Genomic DNA, 20,298 nt, shown 5'->3' with positions numbered 1-20,298 from the left:
GAGATCCAGAATCCAGAATCCAGCTGTCAGCTAGTCTTCACTAGAGTGAGCAACTGTTTGTCTCTGCCACCTCCTGAAATTCAGCCAACACGCAAATTGAGGGTTTCAAAATAAGAGACCTATCAGTTTAAAAACAAAACATAAGCAAGCAAGAAAAAAATATTTTCATTGAAAGCAAAGGCTACACAAATGCCAACAGCTCTGAAGAACATAGGCGATTCATAAATCGAGAATCTTTCTGCCAGCAGCTGCAATCAGAAAAGCTGTCTCTCCCTGTGTCCCAGACAGCTGGAATTTCCGCCATCACATCCACATTCATCCGAAGAACTTTGCTCGTAAGAAAACCGTAGGGGCTCTTTTATGCAATTTTGATGTTTACAGGAACAGCAAATATAAAAGGAGAAACTTAAGAGTCTGACTCAAGTATTTCAGCAGCTTCCCTATTTATGAATTTCAAAACATCCTTTGGAGTGCTGTCGAATGTTCAGTTTTGTATCCCAAGGAGGACGGATAAGCTGTCCCTCACACCAAAATCTTTTCATCTCAGCACAAGTGTTTTCTGCATGACTCTTAATTGCCTTTTTTCTTAAATCCTGGGCACTGAACCATTAAATGCACTCAGACACCACACGATGCATTCGGACCGGATTGGATTTCATCATGATGTTTGTTCCATATGTTTTTGTCTGATGCTGAGACACCATATTCATTTATTAGATGTAATTGAAAAGGAAACATATTCCCTTCTTTATCATAGGGAAAATATGATTGATTTCACAGCAGGGCTTATGTAGTGTCTGGACTATTTCCGAGTAGTGGCTGGAAGATTCAATTACAATGACTGGCAGCTACTGTATGTCCGCGACACACCTTCATTTCCTCCTGAGCATTCATCAGGCTGGGGGTACTGTGACACATTCATCTCATAATCCGTCACACTGATAGGTTCCCTAAATCACTGTCTCGTGAGCTCCAAACACCCTCTCAAACACTATCCCATCACCCCAGATGAATACAGTGCCTTACAACCATTTCCTCTAACTGATACAGTTCAAAGATTGAGGTGAATAGAGGCAGAACACTGCAGCAGGTTAGTACACTTGCTATTGTAGTTTTAATGTCTGAAATGCATTAGTCTGATTGAAATATTTTTGCAGTTTCTACTCTAAATTGTGTGTTATGAAATATCACCACCAAAAAAGTACTGTGGTTTAAAATCGATATTCGAGTGCATTGTCCTTCAGTCTAATATAGAAGACTTTGCCGTTTCTTGGTTTTGTTTTTCATTGCTCATTGCTGGAATACATGCCGGATTGAAAAATCAATGTGGGAGCTCTGTGGTGGAACACAGTTAAGTGCTTCTTCGGATGATGTCATCAGTTCAATCAGGATTGCCTTAACCTAATCTAAAAGCCCTCCAATCTGATGAACGTGAAGACATCTCGCTATCCCACTTCGTTATCTCCACTTGCCCCATGTATATCACTTCTCATTTCATCAGTGCATTTAGAATTACCGCATAAAATGGAAACATTTTGCTCTAACATGTGAAAACAGTAGGAGTTTTCTGTTTTGCGGTAGGAGTGTATCTGTTAGGAGGTACATAAGACATCAGAGGGAGTGGAGAGTATTATTTCAGAGGATTTAAGTTTGTATTTGCAAATGAGTGGAAGGCAGGTTGTGGTCCAGGTGTTGCCAGAGATTGTCTCAGCCTGCTGTCACTTGCGGTGGGGAAAGCCTCAGTTCAACGCAGGGCTACACTTCACTTCCATCGCACTGCCGTTAATAAAAAGCCCAAGCAACCTGACTCCAGTCTTCCTCTTGGAGGGACTGCTGCTGCCACAGAGGAGGCATTACTGGATGTTGCTTCCCTGTCATTAATCCTCGAGACACAAGGAGATGACGCTGGGCTTCCCCACACCATTATGCTGATAACTGTGACCTCGGAGGAGCATGAACTAATTTAGTGAGAGGGTAATTCAGCCTCATTGCTTATTCAATCCACTGCCCTTTAACGCGAAGCCTGCCTCAGGCCTGTGCTTGAAGTATGGCAGTACATATTAAATCATTTTGAACTGTGACAGGGGAAGGCTTCGTCTGCGGTGACTCAGACGTAATCTTGCACAAATGAACTGAAAAAGGGCAAGAAATGATAAACTTATTCATTTCAAATGCCTTCCATCTCATGGCTCATGAACCTAAGCTCTATAGCACACTTGGGAGCAGATGCAAATTGTCTTGAGCATTTGATACAGTTTCAGGACTAGCACAGACATGTGGTCTTTACTGATGGTGAGGCTAGCTCGGCTGATAACAGTAAGGGGTCTTGGAGTTCCTCAAGTGCTGGTTGAGCCAAATTGTTTAGACAGTGCTGATTCATGTCTGGGCTGTGAGTGTTAGCTGACTCCCCCTGGTGGCAGAAGTAGAAGACTGTTTGAGCACCGTCACAGTGGGTGGGGTTGAGCTGGCCTGTATACCCTCAGCTTGCAACACTTGCAGCCCTTTGATTTGCCAGCTGATTGGGAACTAGCAACTGCCTAGACTTGGACTACCCAAATTACAATTCTGCTGTAGACACTGGTGGGGCTGACAGTGTGAAAGATGCTGGGGAGCTCAAGGACTTATTAAAAGGGAAGCCCATGTGTGTTCATCTCCCTCTTGTGCTAGGGAAGAAGCTCACTGAAGTGGAGGCTGCAGGCTGGGCAGCATGAACACAAAAATATTTGGGGATTGGATGAAAAGGAGAAGATGAAACGAAGAATAGCAACACCGAAGAAGCAAGAATGACTACAGTCTGCTGCACGCAGGAATGTGTGCTAGAATTTCTTCTGCCGAGGACATCCCTGCCAAAAGGCTGTAAATCTAGCTGCCCCCGACCAGCACAAACACTCTCAATATCTTATTAACCAGCCCATCTGGGTCAGGAAGACTTTGAACAGTTTTACACAAGCAGAAGATCACCCTCTAGTCAACCCTGCTGCTGCGTATCAGGCCAGTTAAGAAGAAGACCCACCTGAAAAATGGCAATCCAGGCATATCCAATATTATCAAAATTAATAGCCCCTTTGTGCGGGTTCAGCTCTCCCGTCTTGCATACGTTATAATATTGGTTCCAGTTCACACAGCCATTCTTGTTGGCCGTGTCAAGGCTGTAGGGAGAATGGCTGTAGTTGTCCATGCTGAGGAAGCATTCCACTCCATTCTCCTTCAGGCGCGGGACATCGTGACACCTCAGCATGCCGTTGTCTCTGTTGGAGGAGCAGATGAAGGGGCTGTCCTCTCCTTCCTCATGTTTGTAATAGGAGCTCAGGAAAGACAGGTTGTAAACCCTGCAGAAGAGACACGCACATATGCTGGCGTCACTTGGAAGTCTGCATTGGAGAGAACTCTGGTCTGGAAAGAACATAAGAGGACTGTTTGCAAAGGCAAGGGTCGTTGAAGGCAACCGGAGGAGATGCAATGACGGCTTTTAATTTTCCAGATGCAAGACTGAATCAACGCAGTGTGATGGATTTGTGCTTCCAACGTTATGGGAATGAAGCCATCAGAGGCACTTCATCAGACCACGATTTTTTAAAATACAGAAACCCTCTTTTTCACCGAACAACCCAATCAACATGAACATTAATGTTTCATAAAACTGCTTTTGTGTATATACTGTATAATTCAATATAAAAGGCACTTTTGAGCAATCAAAACTGACAAATTGTCCCTTTCAGCCTTACTGAATGTACCAATTTCACAGAACAGTCAAGATTGACTGGTTATATTTGTCAGGTAACAGAAATCGCTGCTTCTTTCGGAGTATAAGCAGTAGTTGCCGAAAAGAAAATTTGTTCCTTCAGCGAGTTAGACTGCATGACTCTCTCTGCAGTGAAAATGTAATCATTTCTTCTTCCTACACTTTATATTTGTGCTTAGAAAATAATAATGTGTTCCAAATAATAATATCTAAAGAGGCTTTCTGTATTGTTGTCCTTTTTACTAAAAATGCAGGAGAACATATCAGTTTGAAAAGGAATGCATACAAAAATCCATCGTCTGGACTTCCTGCAAATGCTTGTTGTTGTGAACAACAGATTACAATTTCTACAAAGTACTGGGTAGAAACCATTGAATAGAATCATAAAACTAAAAAATAGTTTGCTATTTCTTAGTTTTGGTACTGCATTTTAAAGCATTTCCACAGGTTTGTGAATGTTTATTTGTCATGCTGACGATTGCTATAAAAAGGTTTACTAAAGGTGCAGTTTGAAGACACTCAAGGAAATTTGCCTTTGTCAGACAATTCTTCAAAGCATTTCTCATCAGGATGGTTTTTGCAAACTTTCCCAAAAGCTTCCTTTCCAAAAGTGTTTTTAGGGAGAAATTTAATATCTAAAAGGGACAATAAAGCAGATAGAGAAAGTCAGCATTTAACTGACTTATATCACATTACTAAGAAAATCAAAGACTATTTTTCAGACTATTACAGTTCACAGATATGATGTGGTTACCTTCATGTAAACCATGTTAGGCTCACTAAGCCGTCACAATAAAACTTGCCATTTGCACATTGACAATTGTAATACCACACCACAAAACAAACTACACGATTCTGGACTGCTGTAACTCCTAGATGCAGTGCCTCACTTTTTACTTTGTAGCAGTAACCCACACATTACACCCTATTGCACAAGCTGCTACACATTAAAAAATAAAATGAATGTTATTGTGTGAGGTGATCATGCACTGACAGACGTATGTTTAGACAAACAAAAAAGAAAGAAGCAAGTTGAAATAGAAATACAATAGAAGAGGCAAGGTACAGTACCTAGAGGGATGAGAAAATAATTATAATAAACAACCGAAATCTCCGAACAGAATGATCCTTTATCACATGGTAACCATCATTTACACAAAACACATGTTGACACACTGTACAGTTTACTTAATACCTGTATGGCAAATAGTCACTTTGAAGCATGGGAGATCTATTACTCTGTCGTAGCTGACATGTCACAAGATGCCAATGTTCAATACAATATGTTTTGCAGGGTCTTTAACACTGGCTGCCAGTATTGATAATACTGGTTGTTCTCGGAAAGCTGTTGCTATCAGATGCTGTCGATCAGCCTCTGACACCACTGTCACAAAGCATTGCAAACGCTTCAGGACATTTTGTCTGATCTTAAGAAAGTGTTTTCTGGCTTGCATGATGCAGATCTTTACAGGTATAGAATATTTATAATTTATAGGACCAATACCTTTTTTTCACTGCCTCTGGCGCTGATTATTCGCAATCAACATGTTAAACCTCAAGTGACTGCGTGAGTGAAGTTCTCTAAATAAGGACACATTCATACTGCACTTCCTCATGAATTAAAGGGAATAACTGCTCGACACCTGTACATTAAGACAATGGAAAAGCCCCTAAACCAGTTTCAGGGATTTTAGATATCAATCTTCATCGATCTTGCAAGTCTTTCATCCTTTGAGACGGCTTTGGTGACACTTTGACGTTTTAGGAAGAGGTGAAAATAACCCTCCTATCTGGACTTCTACTCAATCAGATGGGATTTCCAAGGTGTTGATTTCTTTTCAGAAAAACCTACAAGGAGCCAGTCTAACACACTACACCTAGACAGAGCATATTTAGCATGACACTTAAGCAGGAGTAACAGCCCTATCTCATGCAGAGCACTCTGTGTATGTGATTGCAGTTGTAACCAGAAATTGCTCCCACTCCAACCATTTTCCCTTACTTTTTAACAACTCTATATTTAAAAAAAAAATGTTTCTGCTGTTTAAATACTCAGAAAACACTTTATCCACAAGCCATATAGAGAATTAATGCTTCAATACTGGAACACAGTAGATGCTATTACTTGTAAATGTCTACCACAGGCCTTATGAGTGAAACATATGGGGCGTATCTGAGCTCTCCATTACCGGTTACAAATACCTAGTGTACAGTAAGTGTTTGTAATAATGAAGGTGACAAGATCCACATATAAGTGAACGAGCTTTTATCATGCCAGGAATGGGACACATATTCATAACAACCAGGACATACTGGCAACTGCTAGACTGGATGATCTTACACCACACTGTCTCCTTCTCCCCAGTCTCAACCAGAAAAGGAAGTAACACAAACAATGTTACTTGACAATAGAAGGACACTGTACCACACAAAGCTAGTGTGTAAATTAAAGTGAACATACACACAAACTCAGCTTTACTCCCTTGACTAGCTAGACCTTATACAGAGGATGCAAAGGAACAGGCAGACGTTTGCTCCATGCTTAAAGGAAAAGAACAGTGACACAATGTTTCGGCTGTGCAACCTTCCCCTATTCCTTTACCTCTTTACCTGTTCTTTTGCAGCCTAAGCATGCGGACACAGCTCCCTACTTGAACTTCTTATACAGCGGTTGTCAATCATTTGTCAAGTGTCACTCATCGTCAACTAACACATGAGTGACAGGCTACTCCTAATATAAAGTGATTTCGAAAGCACATTTTTGTTAAATGTCATGTCTGAGATGTGTTTCTCTAGTGAGGCAGCAGGACATGCTCAGGGCCTGAGGGCCTCACATACTAGAGTGCCATCCTAACAGGCCGAGGTGCTGAGCTTAGAAAACCATTGGCATCCCAAGTGTCAGTCCTGCCAGCAGTGGTCACCTGCCACCTTGGATAAAATCTTCATGCTCCAACGGCCCCAGAGAGATCACAGCTTAGGGGAAAAAGAGGAGCAAGGACTTACGTTTTGAAACTGTCTTCTAAGAAACACCTGTTTCTCAGCAGGCCGGCCCACAGCTGTACGCCAACAATTCCAAATATAAAGAAGACGAAAAAACAAAGCAAAAGGACATTGCCTAACATAGGCAGAGTATCTAAAAGCAGAGTCACCAGTATTCTCATACCTGAAAAGAGAAACAAAAGAAAAACACGCATTCAAGAACAGATCTTAAACGTGAGGCTGTAATATTCACAGAGATATTAAAATCACACGTTTGTATCGAGAAGATAAATCTGTAACGTATGGAGATAAAATAAGAACAGATGTAATCTCTCTGTTTACTGCAGACGCGCCACAGGAGTTCAGCCTTCATTAAATCATGCCTGTGCCATTAGCATTATCGTTAGATATATGTTAAGGCTTTGTTTTCACCATGTGGTAGCCTCGGGGTTCTGGAATCGTTTAATTGAGAGGAAGACAAACATCAGGTAAGCTCTTTTGTGTGTTTTTTGGTTCCAAAAATATCACTTGGAAATATAGAAAAAAACTGAACATCCACGTCCATTTTTGAAGTCTGCCTACATCTAGTAAAGCTTGAAACAGCAAATAAAACATGGCAATAGTTTTTAGCAAAACAGATTGCATGAAAGCCTATCTTATCACAACTCTAACTGGCTGCAACTGAAATTCAAAAACACTGCGTCGTTAAACGGGATTGCTGTTAATTCAGGATACAGGCAACTGGGTACTGATAACACCTTAACACCTACGAACTGAAACTCTCCGTTTTCTGTCTTAAAGCAAAGTTAGAAGACAGCTATCGTCTCTAAGAGCAATGCACAATGAACAGTCCCTCAACATCTTACAAAAGCTGGCATTAGTTTCAGCAAGCTGGGGTAGATCACGAGTTTCTGGCATGCATCACAAACTGCAGCTTAGTTTTAAATCTGCATTCATCTGTTGTGTGTGAGGTTTGCTGTTCACTCTCCTGCTCTACAGAATTCTAAAATGAATATGGGTAGCACTAGGGTAAGCCTCCTTGATTTTAAAAGTGACCCAGGGTTTGAAATTCTTACCTGGTGACAAATATTTTTAGGAGTCTTACAAGTATGTGGATGAAAATGTTACTCTCCTGTCCTGTAGATACATTATTAAGGTCAAGAAAATTCAAATTTTGTTTCAGGTAAAACATCTAGCAATAACTGACTTGTCCATAACAGAGATATACAGTATACATTATATATAAAACAATTCAATAAACGTGGAACCCCACCATAATCCAAAGACAAAGGAGGAAATAAATCATATCCAATTTTAATGTGTTTCTTTCATAATGGTTTTTGTAGTATGTTTAGATTCTAGTAAAACCTAGATATGGATGCTTGCTTGAAAATAAATGGATTACATTTCTCTACCAAGGGTCTGTAGCAAAGCAATTTAACTCAATGAGATGATCAATTATGACTCATTGCATGAGAAATTCTTTACAGGAAAAACCATAATGAAATGTCAATTATATTCATGAGAAAACGTATGGTTTCATACAGCAAGAGTTCTGAATGAAAAGGCAGAAACAGAAAACAGTAGGCCATCAAATTCTGATCATAGCAAAACAGGAAGGAAATGTACTCTCTCTCTCCAAGTACTCTGTAAAGCTCCTGGCACAAAACATTTATTGCAAGATAATGAAATGATTCAAACAGAGAAGCTATTTGAAAGATACTTCTTAATTGTTTTTGTAATAAAACAAACTGCTGGAAAAAGTAAAGATTTAAAATACCACTGCTGTATGCTGGTCTCTCTATAAAAAAAAACCCAGAACAGATACAATATTAAGATGCAATGTGTTAATGACACAATGCTGTTTTGGGGGATAATTTTTTTTACTGTAAACTATAGTAAAAGAATGAGGTGCAAGATTTTAACAAGGCGTTTAAGTGTTCACAGTGAAAGTTAATTAGGTCATGTAGCTGGTGGGTTCTGTAAAAGTATACACTGTAACTAGGGGTGGGGAACTGTGGCTCAGTGGAATTAGGAGAGAGTGGAGTTCTGCTGTAGGACTCATCTTCGATTCAAAGCTTATGAAAAGGGTGGGGGAGGGGAGCACTGATTTTGAAAGTAACTCTCCTGGTATATGAAAAGCCATCCTTTCAGAGCACTTCAAAATGCAAAGATAACCTGCTTTACAAAAAAAAGACCCCCACCTCCCCCCTTCTGTATCACAAACCATAGAACGCATCAGCTGTGACACAGCAGGGACAGAGTTATAGTGTACGTGAGCCAGTGAGCAGCCTTATAATAAAGACCAAATCCCAGGACTGCCTGTGATCCCTGCTGTCCCTTCTGGAAATCAATTGAACAATCAACCGGATCCAGCAAAGTGCTGATTTGCTAAAAAGCTGTGGGCAGATTTCTGAGGGTTTTTTTTTGGGTGCAACCCTCATCCTCACAAGGGTAAATACAACCTAATTTCCACACGACATTCCTCTTGAGTATAATCTTTAAATGCCTCTTGGGCTGACACTCATCTTGGCCCTTTTCATGCACTCATTATTGCTGCTAGGCTTTACAATCTAAACCACAAAAGGTCACACCTGAACCAGAACAATGAATTTTGAGCCTCTCTGTTACAACAGCTGGAGGGACCACCAACTGAGCGAGATCACCTGCGTACCTGAAGGTGTCACAGCACCTGAAATGGAGTGCGTGGAGCACCCAGAGAAATTTTGCCATTTGCTTTGCTTTGTACTGCGAGATGCAACGCATTTGTGGGTTGGCTCCTCGTGGAGGAGAAGCTCAAGAAACAAGTTAAAAAAAAATATTTTTGTATTCTTCAGGAGCTTAAAAAAACAGTTGTATGTCCCTGTGCTCTTTAGAGACCTTCTTAATAAAAACAGTAATCAGAGAGCCAGCTGAGTGTAAGGCTGAGGTACAGGGACTAAAGGAACCCATAGCTTATTCTCCAACTCTGTACCACTTTTCTTAAGGGGACTGGATGTCTCATATTTGTTCTATTTTAGTATCGGGAGCACAGGTTGATTAATTATGTTAATGTAGCGTTTAACATTCCAGAGGCTTCCCAAAATAGGAGGGAATGCCAACAGCACTGAAGTTCACCAGCCACCTGAATGACCTATGACACCATCATGCTCCAGAAGTCATCCTAGGTAGGATACAAAAGAATTAAAGGAGCCCAAGTCCATGGGGTTAATATTTGGTCAGCCACCCAGTAAAGGTAACATGTACAAATTCGAACCCTGGTTGTTTTTGGGGTCGGTTGCACTCTTTAGCAAGGCTGGATCCCAAAAGCACGGCAGTGATATCCATCTGTTTTCCGATTGCTTCTTCCAATTCGGGGTCTTAGGCCAAAGCAGTGATTTAGTGCCCCACAATTTCTATGTCATGCACTCCCCTCATTCCACAGAATTACATCAACAAATCCCATGAAAAGAAATAGTCATAACTCTAAATAATCTGCAATCAAATTCCATCTTAAAACAAAAGGAAGCTTAAACGTTTTACATTGACAAGCCTAAGGCGCAGGTAACTGAAGAGGTTTTAATCTTGTCGTTCACCACTACTTGAGATCCACTTGTCAAAACAAATAACAACAGAGGGTGATATCAGCACAAAGCAAATGCCACAGGGAGATTTAATGTTTTTTTCTTCCTTACAGTACAATACCCCTCAGTTAGACAGACTAATCAGAAACAGCTCCAACTTTAAGACTGTCACTGCCTGCCTCAGAGTGTGCTGACAGGGTTAGCAGTTTGCTTTTGTGGATGTGAGTGTGATAGTTCTAACCTTGTCGGAAATCATACCCTCATTCCGCATGCTGATTAGTATTGATCAGTCCTCCACAGAATCTCACAGGAGCACTCTGTCAAATGTCTTTATGTCTTTATGTCTATAAAGTAATAGCACATGCTAGAGACTATGCGAACATGCTTTAATCTATTTTATGTCCCATATTATATTGAGCAAAGAAAAGTTATGTGCAGTTGTCAGTTCATTGGGCTTTTAAGGCATTTATGAGTTGAATTCAAGACCTTTCTGTATTTCCAGAAAGAAAAATCACCAGAGCATCTAAATGAAGAAGAAAACTTCATGCAGCATCCGTTCAAAAGCGTTTTGACATTTGAAAAAGTGACTTTGTTACATCTAGATATTGTCACTGCCTTCAGATACTGTCTTTTCTCTTCTATGTGCTCTTCCTCAGCTGTGATTTCAATAAACGAATTTGCTGTGGAAAGAGGATAAGGTTTCTTTGCCAAATGTATTTCTAAATTAAATAATCTGCAAGCTGTAATGGAGGTCTGTGGCCACACTGACCTCTATGCGGCATAAAAAATGATATCAGATCAGCACCTGAACGCAGGCAATATTTCACAGGTACGGTGCAATTAGGTCATTGCCAAGTGTTGGTCTTTCTGTTATGTCTGTTATGTCTCAGATCTTCAGCCCAAACCGGTAGAGTAAAGACAGATAAAGAAGTGCAGGTGTTTACATTTAGGGTAAATTTAACATAATGGCCTAATTGGCATGATGTTAAAACAAGATTTTTAAAAAGGCTGATTTTTATTAATCATATTATTAAACATGTAAACAATGAAATAGCATAGTCCAAGGGTTAATAGGTAATTAGGAGCTGAAAAATCAACAACTGACTAAATGGCATAGTTGCTGGATAAAAAAGAAAATGATTGACAATCCAAAAGGCAATGGCACTTTTTTCTTCAGGCACCTCATAAACATTCTGTAAGTCCTTCCATAGGGGATGTTCTGCTGAAAGGTGGAGGGAGCCCAGCTTTGGAATAAGTTTGCATGATGGCCAATTATAGTTTCCTGGGTGTCCTTGTTCTCAGCAATGACTAGGGCAGCCAGCAGAAATGACAGATAACAAAGTAACATGAGCTTAGTCAGACCATGGCTGTGCGATACAGACGAGAGGTAAGCCCCTATCAGGCAGGGCTAAAACGGTTGGCACAGTAGGCAGGTAATTAATTTATCAAAGCCATCTTGGCTCATCGGGCCAGAGCCTATCCTGGTTTCTGAGGTGTGAGACAGTGAGCAGACAGCACACGACTTCCCCCAAGAGTGGAGTCTGGTCCATTTCAGAGATTCCCCCAACAAGGCTTATACAGTTGGGTGCACTGGAGCCACTGAGGGTTAATTAAGGCACAGCAGTAGGGTCTGCAGTGGAGAGGGTATTCGAATCCACCAGTCATGGTTTGAATCCACTACACTATACTGCCTCAAAATGGTTATACTGATTATGTTTACTATAATGTAAAATGCTTTTCAACACCGTTCTAGATAAACAGAATGACACTCATGATTTCAACTTTCTTGCATTATATACATGTGGACTATCTGACACCATTATCCCATATACTTCCCTCTTGTCATACAAGAGGCTGCTGAATGTTGCAGATTTCCACAAGAGAATGGATGAAGACACAGTGTTTTCATTACTGGCATGGAATAATTGTGGAGCAAGGTTCTTCTGCGTGGAAGGTTCTCATACACGGGGCAAAATCACAAAATCGGTCTCTGTTCATTCCAGCTAGCGCACAGAGACGAAGTCTGAGGGCTTTGGGAGAGTGAAGACAGCTACTGGGCGAGGTAGCTGCTGCAGTTTTGGAAGAACAGAGACTTTGTGGAGATTATGAGGCCCTTCGCAAGGAGCAGGATTCAGCATGTCACGTGTTGCCTACTGTCAGACTGGCCGAGCGGGAGGCTGCAGAGAGATGTAAATGGGGAAGTTCTGGCCTGCCACTGCCCTCTCCAATTATCACCATTATTCCAAAATCTTCTGCCACTACCAGGGAAGCAGCAGAATGGATATGGGAGGCTAAACTCTGGAGGACCTGACAATGAATCAGCAGAAAACCCCAGCTACCTTCCCTGACATGACGAGTGCCTTTAGTGTGAAACACAAATTATATCTCCTGTAGGTTTCGAGCGAATTCGGTGTTGCGTTTTCTATTGCTTACTGTAAGACTTGGCTGTTATACTTTTTCCCTCTATTGTTATTAGAATTCTAGAGACTGAATAAACAACTCCACAGGCCAGATCGCTCACTAGAGCTTGTTTTTGGCATTGTTTTTTCTCTGTGACTCAACAGTTTTTTTTTAAATTAAAACAACTGCTTGCATGAGATCTTGAGATGTGATATTTGAGAGACAAACACTGCAAAAGTACAGTATATTACTACATACTATAAACTACTGTATTAGGTTATTCGGATTCACATAGTGTGGAACTTTTAGGGTGCAGTTCTTTTTAGATTTCCACCTAGCATACATCTTCAGAATTCCAACAGATCTTTGGCTCATTGGAGGACATACAAAATTCCAACATAGGGCTGTAAGTCAAGTCATTAGATGGTTTTAAAATAAAGGAAACCCTGTCATGTTCTTTAGTTACTAACACATATTAGATGAGAGATCTGAGGGTGTACTGTACCTCTGTAAGTCCTTAACATTTATATTATCATCAACATTTATAGCATTTACCATTTATAACATCAAGGCTTGATGCCTTACAGCTGTCTGCTCTGTGTGCTTTCTAACACTCTTCTCTGTAAGTTGCTATATGTCCAAAACTCTGTAGCTAGACTCTTAACTCACACCAGACCTTGACAGCTTATCAATAAGCTCCACAGCAAGTCTCCACATTGGTTCCCTATAAAGTAACGTGTTCAAAGCAAGACCTTGTTACTGACATTTGAGGCTTAAAATAATCTGGCTCCATGATACATCTCTGAACTCCTCCATGTTTACAGTTGCTCCTGTAAGTTCAATTCAGTTGAGGCTGGTCCTCTGCTCAACTGCACCTCAGGGTAAATCTTGGATTTTTGGTGAGTGTGCCTTTTCTGTAGCGGCCCCTTTGTTACAGAATATCCTTCCTCTGACTCTCTGGGAGACGAATTCTTTGACTGTCTTCAAATCTCAACTCAAACCCCACTTTTTTTACTTGGGCTTACTGCATGTCTGATTGTCCTACATTCTATCTTGTGTATATCTTGTTGTTGTTTTTTCCTTTACACTTTTAATTGTACTTCATCACTATGTAAAACATCCTTGGGTTTTGGAAAGGCACTTGCGAACGATGCTGTCCACAAACACATTTCCCCCTTCTCTTACTCAGGCTGCTCGAGATGCAGAGGAGTGGAGAGCAGGTTGGGAAGAGTTCACCAAGCCCTGGGTGCAATATTCCTGACTGACACCTTCAGGCTAGGCACCGCGGCTCGAATTAATTGATGCAGGAGCGACCACGTAACATGCCCAACACGGGGACAGCACAGCTGAATATTAATGTTCCCCCCAGCAGCAAATGGCAAGCAGCAGGCGAAAAGCATGGCCCAAAAAAGTAAAATCCCACAGCAGCTTAGAAGAGTCAATTCACTTCCGCCTGGCTTGTCACATCACATGATAGGAAAGGATTAATGATCCAAATAAAAAAACTCTGAAACAAAGAAGTCAGCTGGCAGGAATAGGTGTCGCCTTCATTACATGAGACCCCAAAACGTTTTTGGAAAAGTGAAATTGAACACACTCCATACAACATCATAGACAGCTCATAAAGAAGATAATGGACGGTGATACATTACTCACATTACATTATTGTCACAGATCTTGGCAAGTGAATAATTCATACCCACGGATCCGTTTTCTCTAAAGAGCTCGCTTTATTGCATCAACCTACCAATGGTTTACGTGAATTGGAGCTGAAGGCTTTACTTTATAAATCCAATAATGTCTTTGCATGTAAATTATAGAAGTGGGACTAAAACCGACGCTATGAAGGAAGACAAAACTTCAGTGCTCCCGCTGAACCAAATCAACTTCAAAAGAAGCCCCAGCGACATTTCAGCGAAGAGCTGCCTCTCTGGGAATGAGCACAGCAGCCATTCTGTGATGGCACACTCCACAGAGCAAGATGAAATGGTCTCTCCAGAGCAGATTAAAGGTCAAGGACTTTTCTCTCTTCTAAACACAATGCCATAGTTCCTGTTTAGATTTTGATTTTAGCTGTTCAGAAGTTTCACAGTGGGGACTTATGCTGCTTCCAAACAGCAGGTTAAAAAGAAAACTGTGCAAAGATTCATTTAAAAGAAACCCGCTGCGTCTTCATCATGTCACCAAAGACCCAGCTATGCAAACTCTAAACGCATGGGTTCAGAAATCAGCCTTATAAGAGCACATTCCTTACACATCGGGCTGTTGCCAAGCTCTATCATGTAACCCTTTGGAATTTCTTTGGCTTGAAGTCCCTGGCTTGGTTTCATCAATATAACAGGCAGGAAGGATAAACCAACTATGGGACTCTTTATGCACTCTCTTCGAGCAACAACAACATGACTCAGGTTTTTAAAATGCACACTTCTTCGAGACATGCTACAGTATTTTTAGATTGCACCATTTCGAATAACAGAAGGGCAAAACGGTTTAACAATTCTGTTTCTGTGTAGATCTGTGCTGTGCATGAGAGAAAATATAATAATAATAATAATAATAATATACAATATAATATATTTAGCAAGTGTGTGTATATGTATGTCAAGAGTACATCCACTTTTTCTTGTTTCCTTTCCAAAAGCATGTGTTTCCGAATAAAAGGCTTGAGCAGAAAAGGCACTTACTGGGAACTCTGTTAATGGCTCTGAGTGGCCTGAGCACACGCACAGTGCGGATGGCAGACAGGCTGACATTGTGGCCATCCAAAGAGTACTCCATCATCCTGCACAGAAACAGCAAGGAGGAACATCACTGGATCAGCACTTAGACTGTATATCAGGGACAGCTGCGGAACACTGGCAGAAAAGGTTATATTGCTCAATTTCCTGGCAGTTCTTCAGGAAGACTATTTTTTATGTGTGTGACAAATGGTATATTGCTGTATATACTGTATGCTGATTTGTAGAGTATACTTCACCAACTCTGAAAAAAATAGCTGCATTGTATACGTATCTGATAAATATTAATGGAATCCCATATTTCCATTCCTAAACATTTAATGTATTCTGGAAAGGCATGCGCATGTGGCAGTCGTCTCAGATCGGGTCTTTTATAAACACCTAGGTCCTGATTTTCTACCAGTGGAAAATTGATTAACTGATGAGTAAGGGTTCACTGAAATCCCCTAATAAGAAATTGGCAGGCAGAAGACAAAAACAGTCAAATCCGTGGGCATATTTTTAGAATATAAATTATTTTTTTGGTCTAGGGGTTTGTAAAACTGCACAGACGTGGTGCTACTCTTTTGAATGCCTCTGAATAACTTTGAAAAATAAGGCCCAAAGTTATAATGAATGATAAGCCTTCATAATATGCATCAGTAATTCAAAATGTAACACAATTTCCTATTGAGCCAATACTGCATGCAGATGGAGAAAGTGTTCGACATGTGCTTCCCTTATTACTGAACGCAAAATTACCAGGAACAGCTGCTGCTTTTGATGTGAGACAGGTAAAATTAATCAGGAAGCAGAATTAGGAGAGAACAAGCAGGCAGCGAGAATTGTCTTGGACTTTAAAAGTGTCGTGCAGGCAAGAGCTCAGAACCCATGGGGATTCCTGAGCGGCAGAGTGAGGTGTTGACTTGACATTAGTGGTGACATTAAACACAGCCTTCCCAGCCTTCTCTTCCCTTGCTTTTAACACTGAGGGGGACCAGGACTCCTAGGCCAGTAGAACATTTTTCTCCCTCTCAGTCCAGTGGGGACTGCTGGTCTTTAAAGTGCTCTGCAACGAGACTACTAATTGTTTCCCTCTCTTTTTCTTTGAGTATTTTGGTTTGATTCCTTTCTTCCCCGATGCGTGTTCCTCTGCGTGCACCGTATACATCCAACAAGCGGAATGCATAATTATCGAGCGCTCAGCTGTGATGAAACGGATTCATGAATAACTGAGACGGATAACGACGTTTACCTAACATTTTCACAGACAACTTCAGCCCTGCTCAGCTCATTAGCAAGTGCTGAGCTCTCTGCGTCACAACTTCTACATTTCCTCCGGAGGCGACAACACATTAGAAGAGACAGGCTCTCCGGCCAAATTCTCTTAAGGATAAGCTTATGTAATATTTGCAAACTATGCCACATGTAAATGCCAGAGCACACATTGGCAGCACTTTCCAATATTCAGGGCCATTCTACTGTTGGGATTTTCCCCTGAAACGCAGGAGAGACAGGCGTTCTGCATTGTTATTCTTCTTATGGACCACTCACCCTGCCATAACGATGAAGAAATCGAGACGATTCCACGTATCGCCCAGGTAACACTTCTGCCCAAATATCCCTAGAGCCAACATCTTGATGACCATCTCCACGGCGAAGAAGGCAAAAATAAAGTCATCAAACGCCTGCAAAGAAAAACAATGAGTTGGACCATCAGCAGTGTCTGACATTACGATTCCTTCCAAAACAGTTCATTTTTGAGGGTTCTGTGCCACAAAGTCAACAGATCGAGATTTTTAATGGTAAGTCTTGGCAGGGCTTCTGGAAATAGGGAGGAGGATGGTAAAATAACTTTGAATAAAATAATAATGAGGTAATCGTAATGCTAGAGAACCACTAGGAATAGGAAAACAAGACTTTATTGGAACACTATAAATTACAGATGAGCAAACTCCAGTCACTGTCACCCCTCACTGCTTAGGGAAGACTGTGCAAATGTTCAAATGTGGTATAACAAGTTGCACTATATGAACAAATGAGCTACAAGTAACCAAGTGTGCAAGATCAACAGAAGTGCCTCTTCGTAAACAGTGTTTCTTGTACTGTTTTGTTGACAGAAACTGGGAAACTACAGGCTGACCTTTTTATGAGGGATAGAATTTAAAGATCCTGTTATCAACAACCTCAGCTACCTCCCTTTAAGTACTAAATGCAGAGAAGATACTACTTTATATGCACATGTTAACAACCACCAAGAACCAGATAAACAAAGTCCTCTTCCTGGACACAGGAGTGGAGCAGTTAGAATGTCCAGCCCACTCCTGCTGCCCTACAGCTGCCTGCACTGCGATGGCACTGGATGGCATCCTGGCTCCAGCCCAAACCTCAAGACTTTCCCACAGTCACAGTAACCAGCCCGAAACGAGAATACAGGGAGAAGGGACGGGTCACCAACCGATATATCTGCAGGGTGGAATCAGTCTTTCTTTTGCCTGGGAATTTGTCACCGTAAGATGTCACCAGAGCTTGACATGTGCCAGAGCTGCAGAGGAAGCTCCCTAATTCGGTGAAAATGTCGCCCGAGGAATAGTTAAAACCACTATTTAACAGAATGCGCGTACTGTACGTCTGAACAGAACAGTGGGTCTAGGACAGAGCTTGAAGTGGTCCAGTACTGTCCGGTACATAACGCCAACACTTGGAAATTTGGGATTTTTGCATTCTGACACTTCATGTTGAGTCCCAGAATTTTTTAATGATTCAAGGAACTAAATCCACTCCCTACTACCTGTTTGCAAACTGTAATGCTAGATTCAAAACACCTTTGCTTATAGTCCGCCAAATAGGACACTGCAATGTGGATGAAGTTTTCATCCTGTATGTTAATTTTTTGAATAAATATAATAAAAAAAACCATTCCTGAGCTCTTTTGTTTTTTCCAGAATTCATATGGAGAACTCCAAGATGAAGTGAGGCAAATTTCTATCTTTGCACCAAAGACAGGGCTTTTTTTTCTTGTGCTATTCTTCCCAAAAGCTAAACTAAATAAACTGGACTTTTTCCATCAGATATTTTCCTCTACGGGTTTATTTTTTTTAGCTGGTGTGGCTCAAACTGTTAGGCACAGTACACATAGAAAATGGTTTCAAGAAGGATCACGTGCTTCAGCTAAAGCAAAGACTCAATTAACTATACAGTAGGTCTATACTTTTAAGGCTGTAAAGCTTTGCTAAAGATGTGACAAGAGAGGTATTTTCTTGTACGAAGCAACCTACAAAACGTGAGAACCTGCTGCCCCACTGCCCAGTAGAAGGTATGGAGAGTACTTCTCCGTCTGCACTCACCTGCAGGATGGTACACCAGTCAGACTGACACTTGAGGTCCTCACAGGGCTGGTACATCCCCAGGGTCACGCAGTTCAGGAGGATGACCAGCATGCTGACATGTTCGAACCAGGTGCAACAGGAGTCAAGGAAGGGGCTTCCATTAGACACAACAGTGGCAGTTAGCACAGGAAAGTAACAAACCGGCAGTACATGAAACTCTTGGACGGAAAAAAAAAACAAGAGTTGCTGTTTTCCTAAGTCGGCTTGCTCCCTTATGAATTCCTGTTAATTGCAGTACGTGGTGGAAGGGGGGCATCTAGCCTGAATTTTCGACATCTTTGAGAAGGGAGATCAATTTAGCAATGAAAAACTGCATGCCAATGAGCTCGGAAACCTTTTTTGTTCCCAGTGCATTAAAGCTGTGGGTGCTAATGAACTTTTATTTGCTGAATTGCAAATGAATTTATCCTTTTTAAATAATAATAATCTTAATGATAATGTTCCTAAGAAGGGATCATTAAATGCTGGAAAGCAATGGTGCGTTTCCATAGAAAAAGCCCAAAACACATGGTCTCCCACATGCATCTGCCTTGGGGTTTGGATTTGGCGAGGAGCTGCCGTGTCCAGGAGGAGCAGCAGCAGCAGTGCTCTGGACTGCGATCCTGAGAGAGGGGAAACCTGGAGGATGAAGGACACGAAGGACATCAGGGGGGCGGAGTGGTAGCACTGTCCTAGAACTGTTCACTGCAGCCCAAAATATCCTAAACAGGACTGCAGCCCAAATAAAACAAAAGGAAAAAAACCCCAGCATTTTCACTGCTTTCTTAGTGTACTAATCAATTTCAACCCCTTTTAAAGATTCTCATGCTATACCTGTAGGCAAAACACTCACATACTGTAGCAGCGGCGTGTCAGTTCCTAACAGGATTTCTTCTACCCAAAGATTTATCTCTTGTGTTCATAAATGCATATGATATGGAAAATCAGAGAGGTACAGTATGTCTATCCCACTTTAATCCCATTCTTTGTTTTCCTTACCAAATGAGCAAACTCCTTCAGACCAGGAAACAAGAGATTTTGGTTTGGTGGTTTGTCCCCGTGCTTGGAAAAGACATCTTATTGTAGTGAGCTCAGTACACTAAGTACTCTGATGAAAGAGGCTGTAACTCGTGGGCACTCCCACTGTAACATAAGCAGTATCAAAATGCTTTCGAATGTAACCTTGATTATCACTGCATGCGTACAAAGGGAGGTCTGCCTAAGACGTCATATTCAGGGGAATTCTTAACATCAGAACAAAACTGTCAAGGCATCACAGGAAATGGAGAGTTAATGAAGTGGTGTTTAATTAGGAATGTTAATACAACTAATAGAGTTAGTTCAGGCACAGTTTAATAACAGCTCATCATTCACATGGGAGACTATTTAAAGAGTGACATGTACCCAAAGTCATGTGGCCATTTGTTGTAAACAAGAATTCTACACCCGCTGGCCTGCTTTCCAAAACGCCCGGCCACTGACAGAGAAAACTGCGTGATACCAAGATTTGAAAAAAAAAAAGGCGTTCA

The 20,298-nt window shown here is 41.2% G+C and overlaps 1 protein-coding gene across 3 annotated transcripts in view; it reads right to left on the bottom strand.

The window, feature by feature from the left end:
- The window catches only part of cacna1ha (calcium channel, voltage-dependent, T type, alpha 1H subunit a), a 79,206-nt gene extending 60,261 nt beyond the window's left edge, over positions 1 to 18,945 (bottom strand). Inside the window, exons 1-5 of one of the 3 annotated variants that reach the window (XM_015360372.2) lie at positions 18,749 to 18,945; positions 16,956 to 17,089; positions 15,369 to 15,466; positions 6,746 to 6,905; positions 3,014 to 3,329 (exon numbers count right to left, since the gene is read on the bottom strand). In XM_015360372.2, the coding sequence (XP_015215858.2) occupies positions 3,014 to 3,329; positions 6,746 to 6,905; positions 15,369 to 15,466; positions 16,956 to 17,089; positions 18,749 to 18,841 (801 nt within the window). In that variant the 5' untranslated portion in view covers positions 18,842 to 18,945. Of the gene's footprint in view, positions 1 to 3,013; positions 3,330 to 6,745; positions 6,906 to 15,368; positions 15,467 to 16,955; positions 17,090 to 18,748 lie in introns of those variants that run through there. The other 2 variants (XM_069180775.1, XM_069180777.1) reach the window with 2 other exon arrangements.
- Between the last annotated feature and the right edge of the window lie 1,353 nt (positions 18,946 to 20,298).

This window comes from Lepisosteus oculatus, chromosome 19, assembly GCF_040954835.1.
Source record: "Lepisosteus oculatus isolate fLepOcu1 chromosome 19, fLepOcu1.hap2, whole genome shotgun sequence".
NCBI lineage: Eukaryota > Metazoa > Chordata > Actinopteri > Semionotiformes > Lepisosteidae > Lepisosteus > Lepisosteus oculatus.
This window is presented reverse-complemented; position numbering and strand designations above follow the sequence as displayed.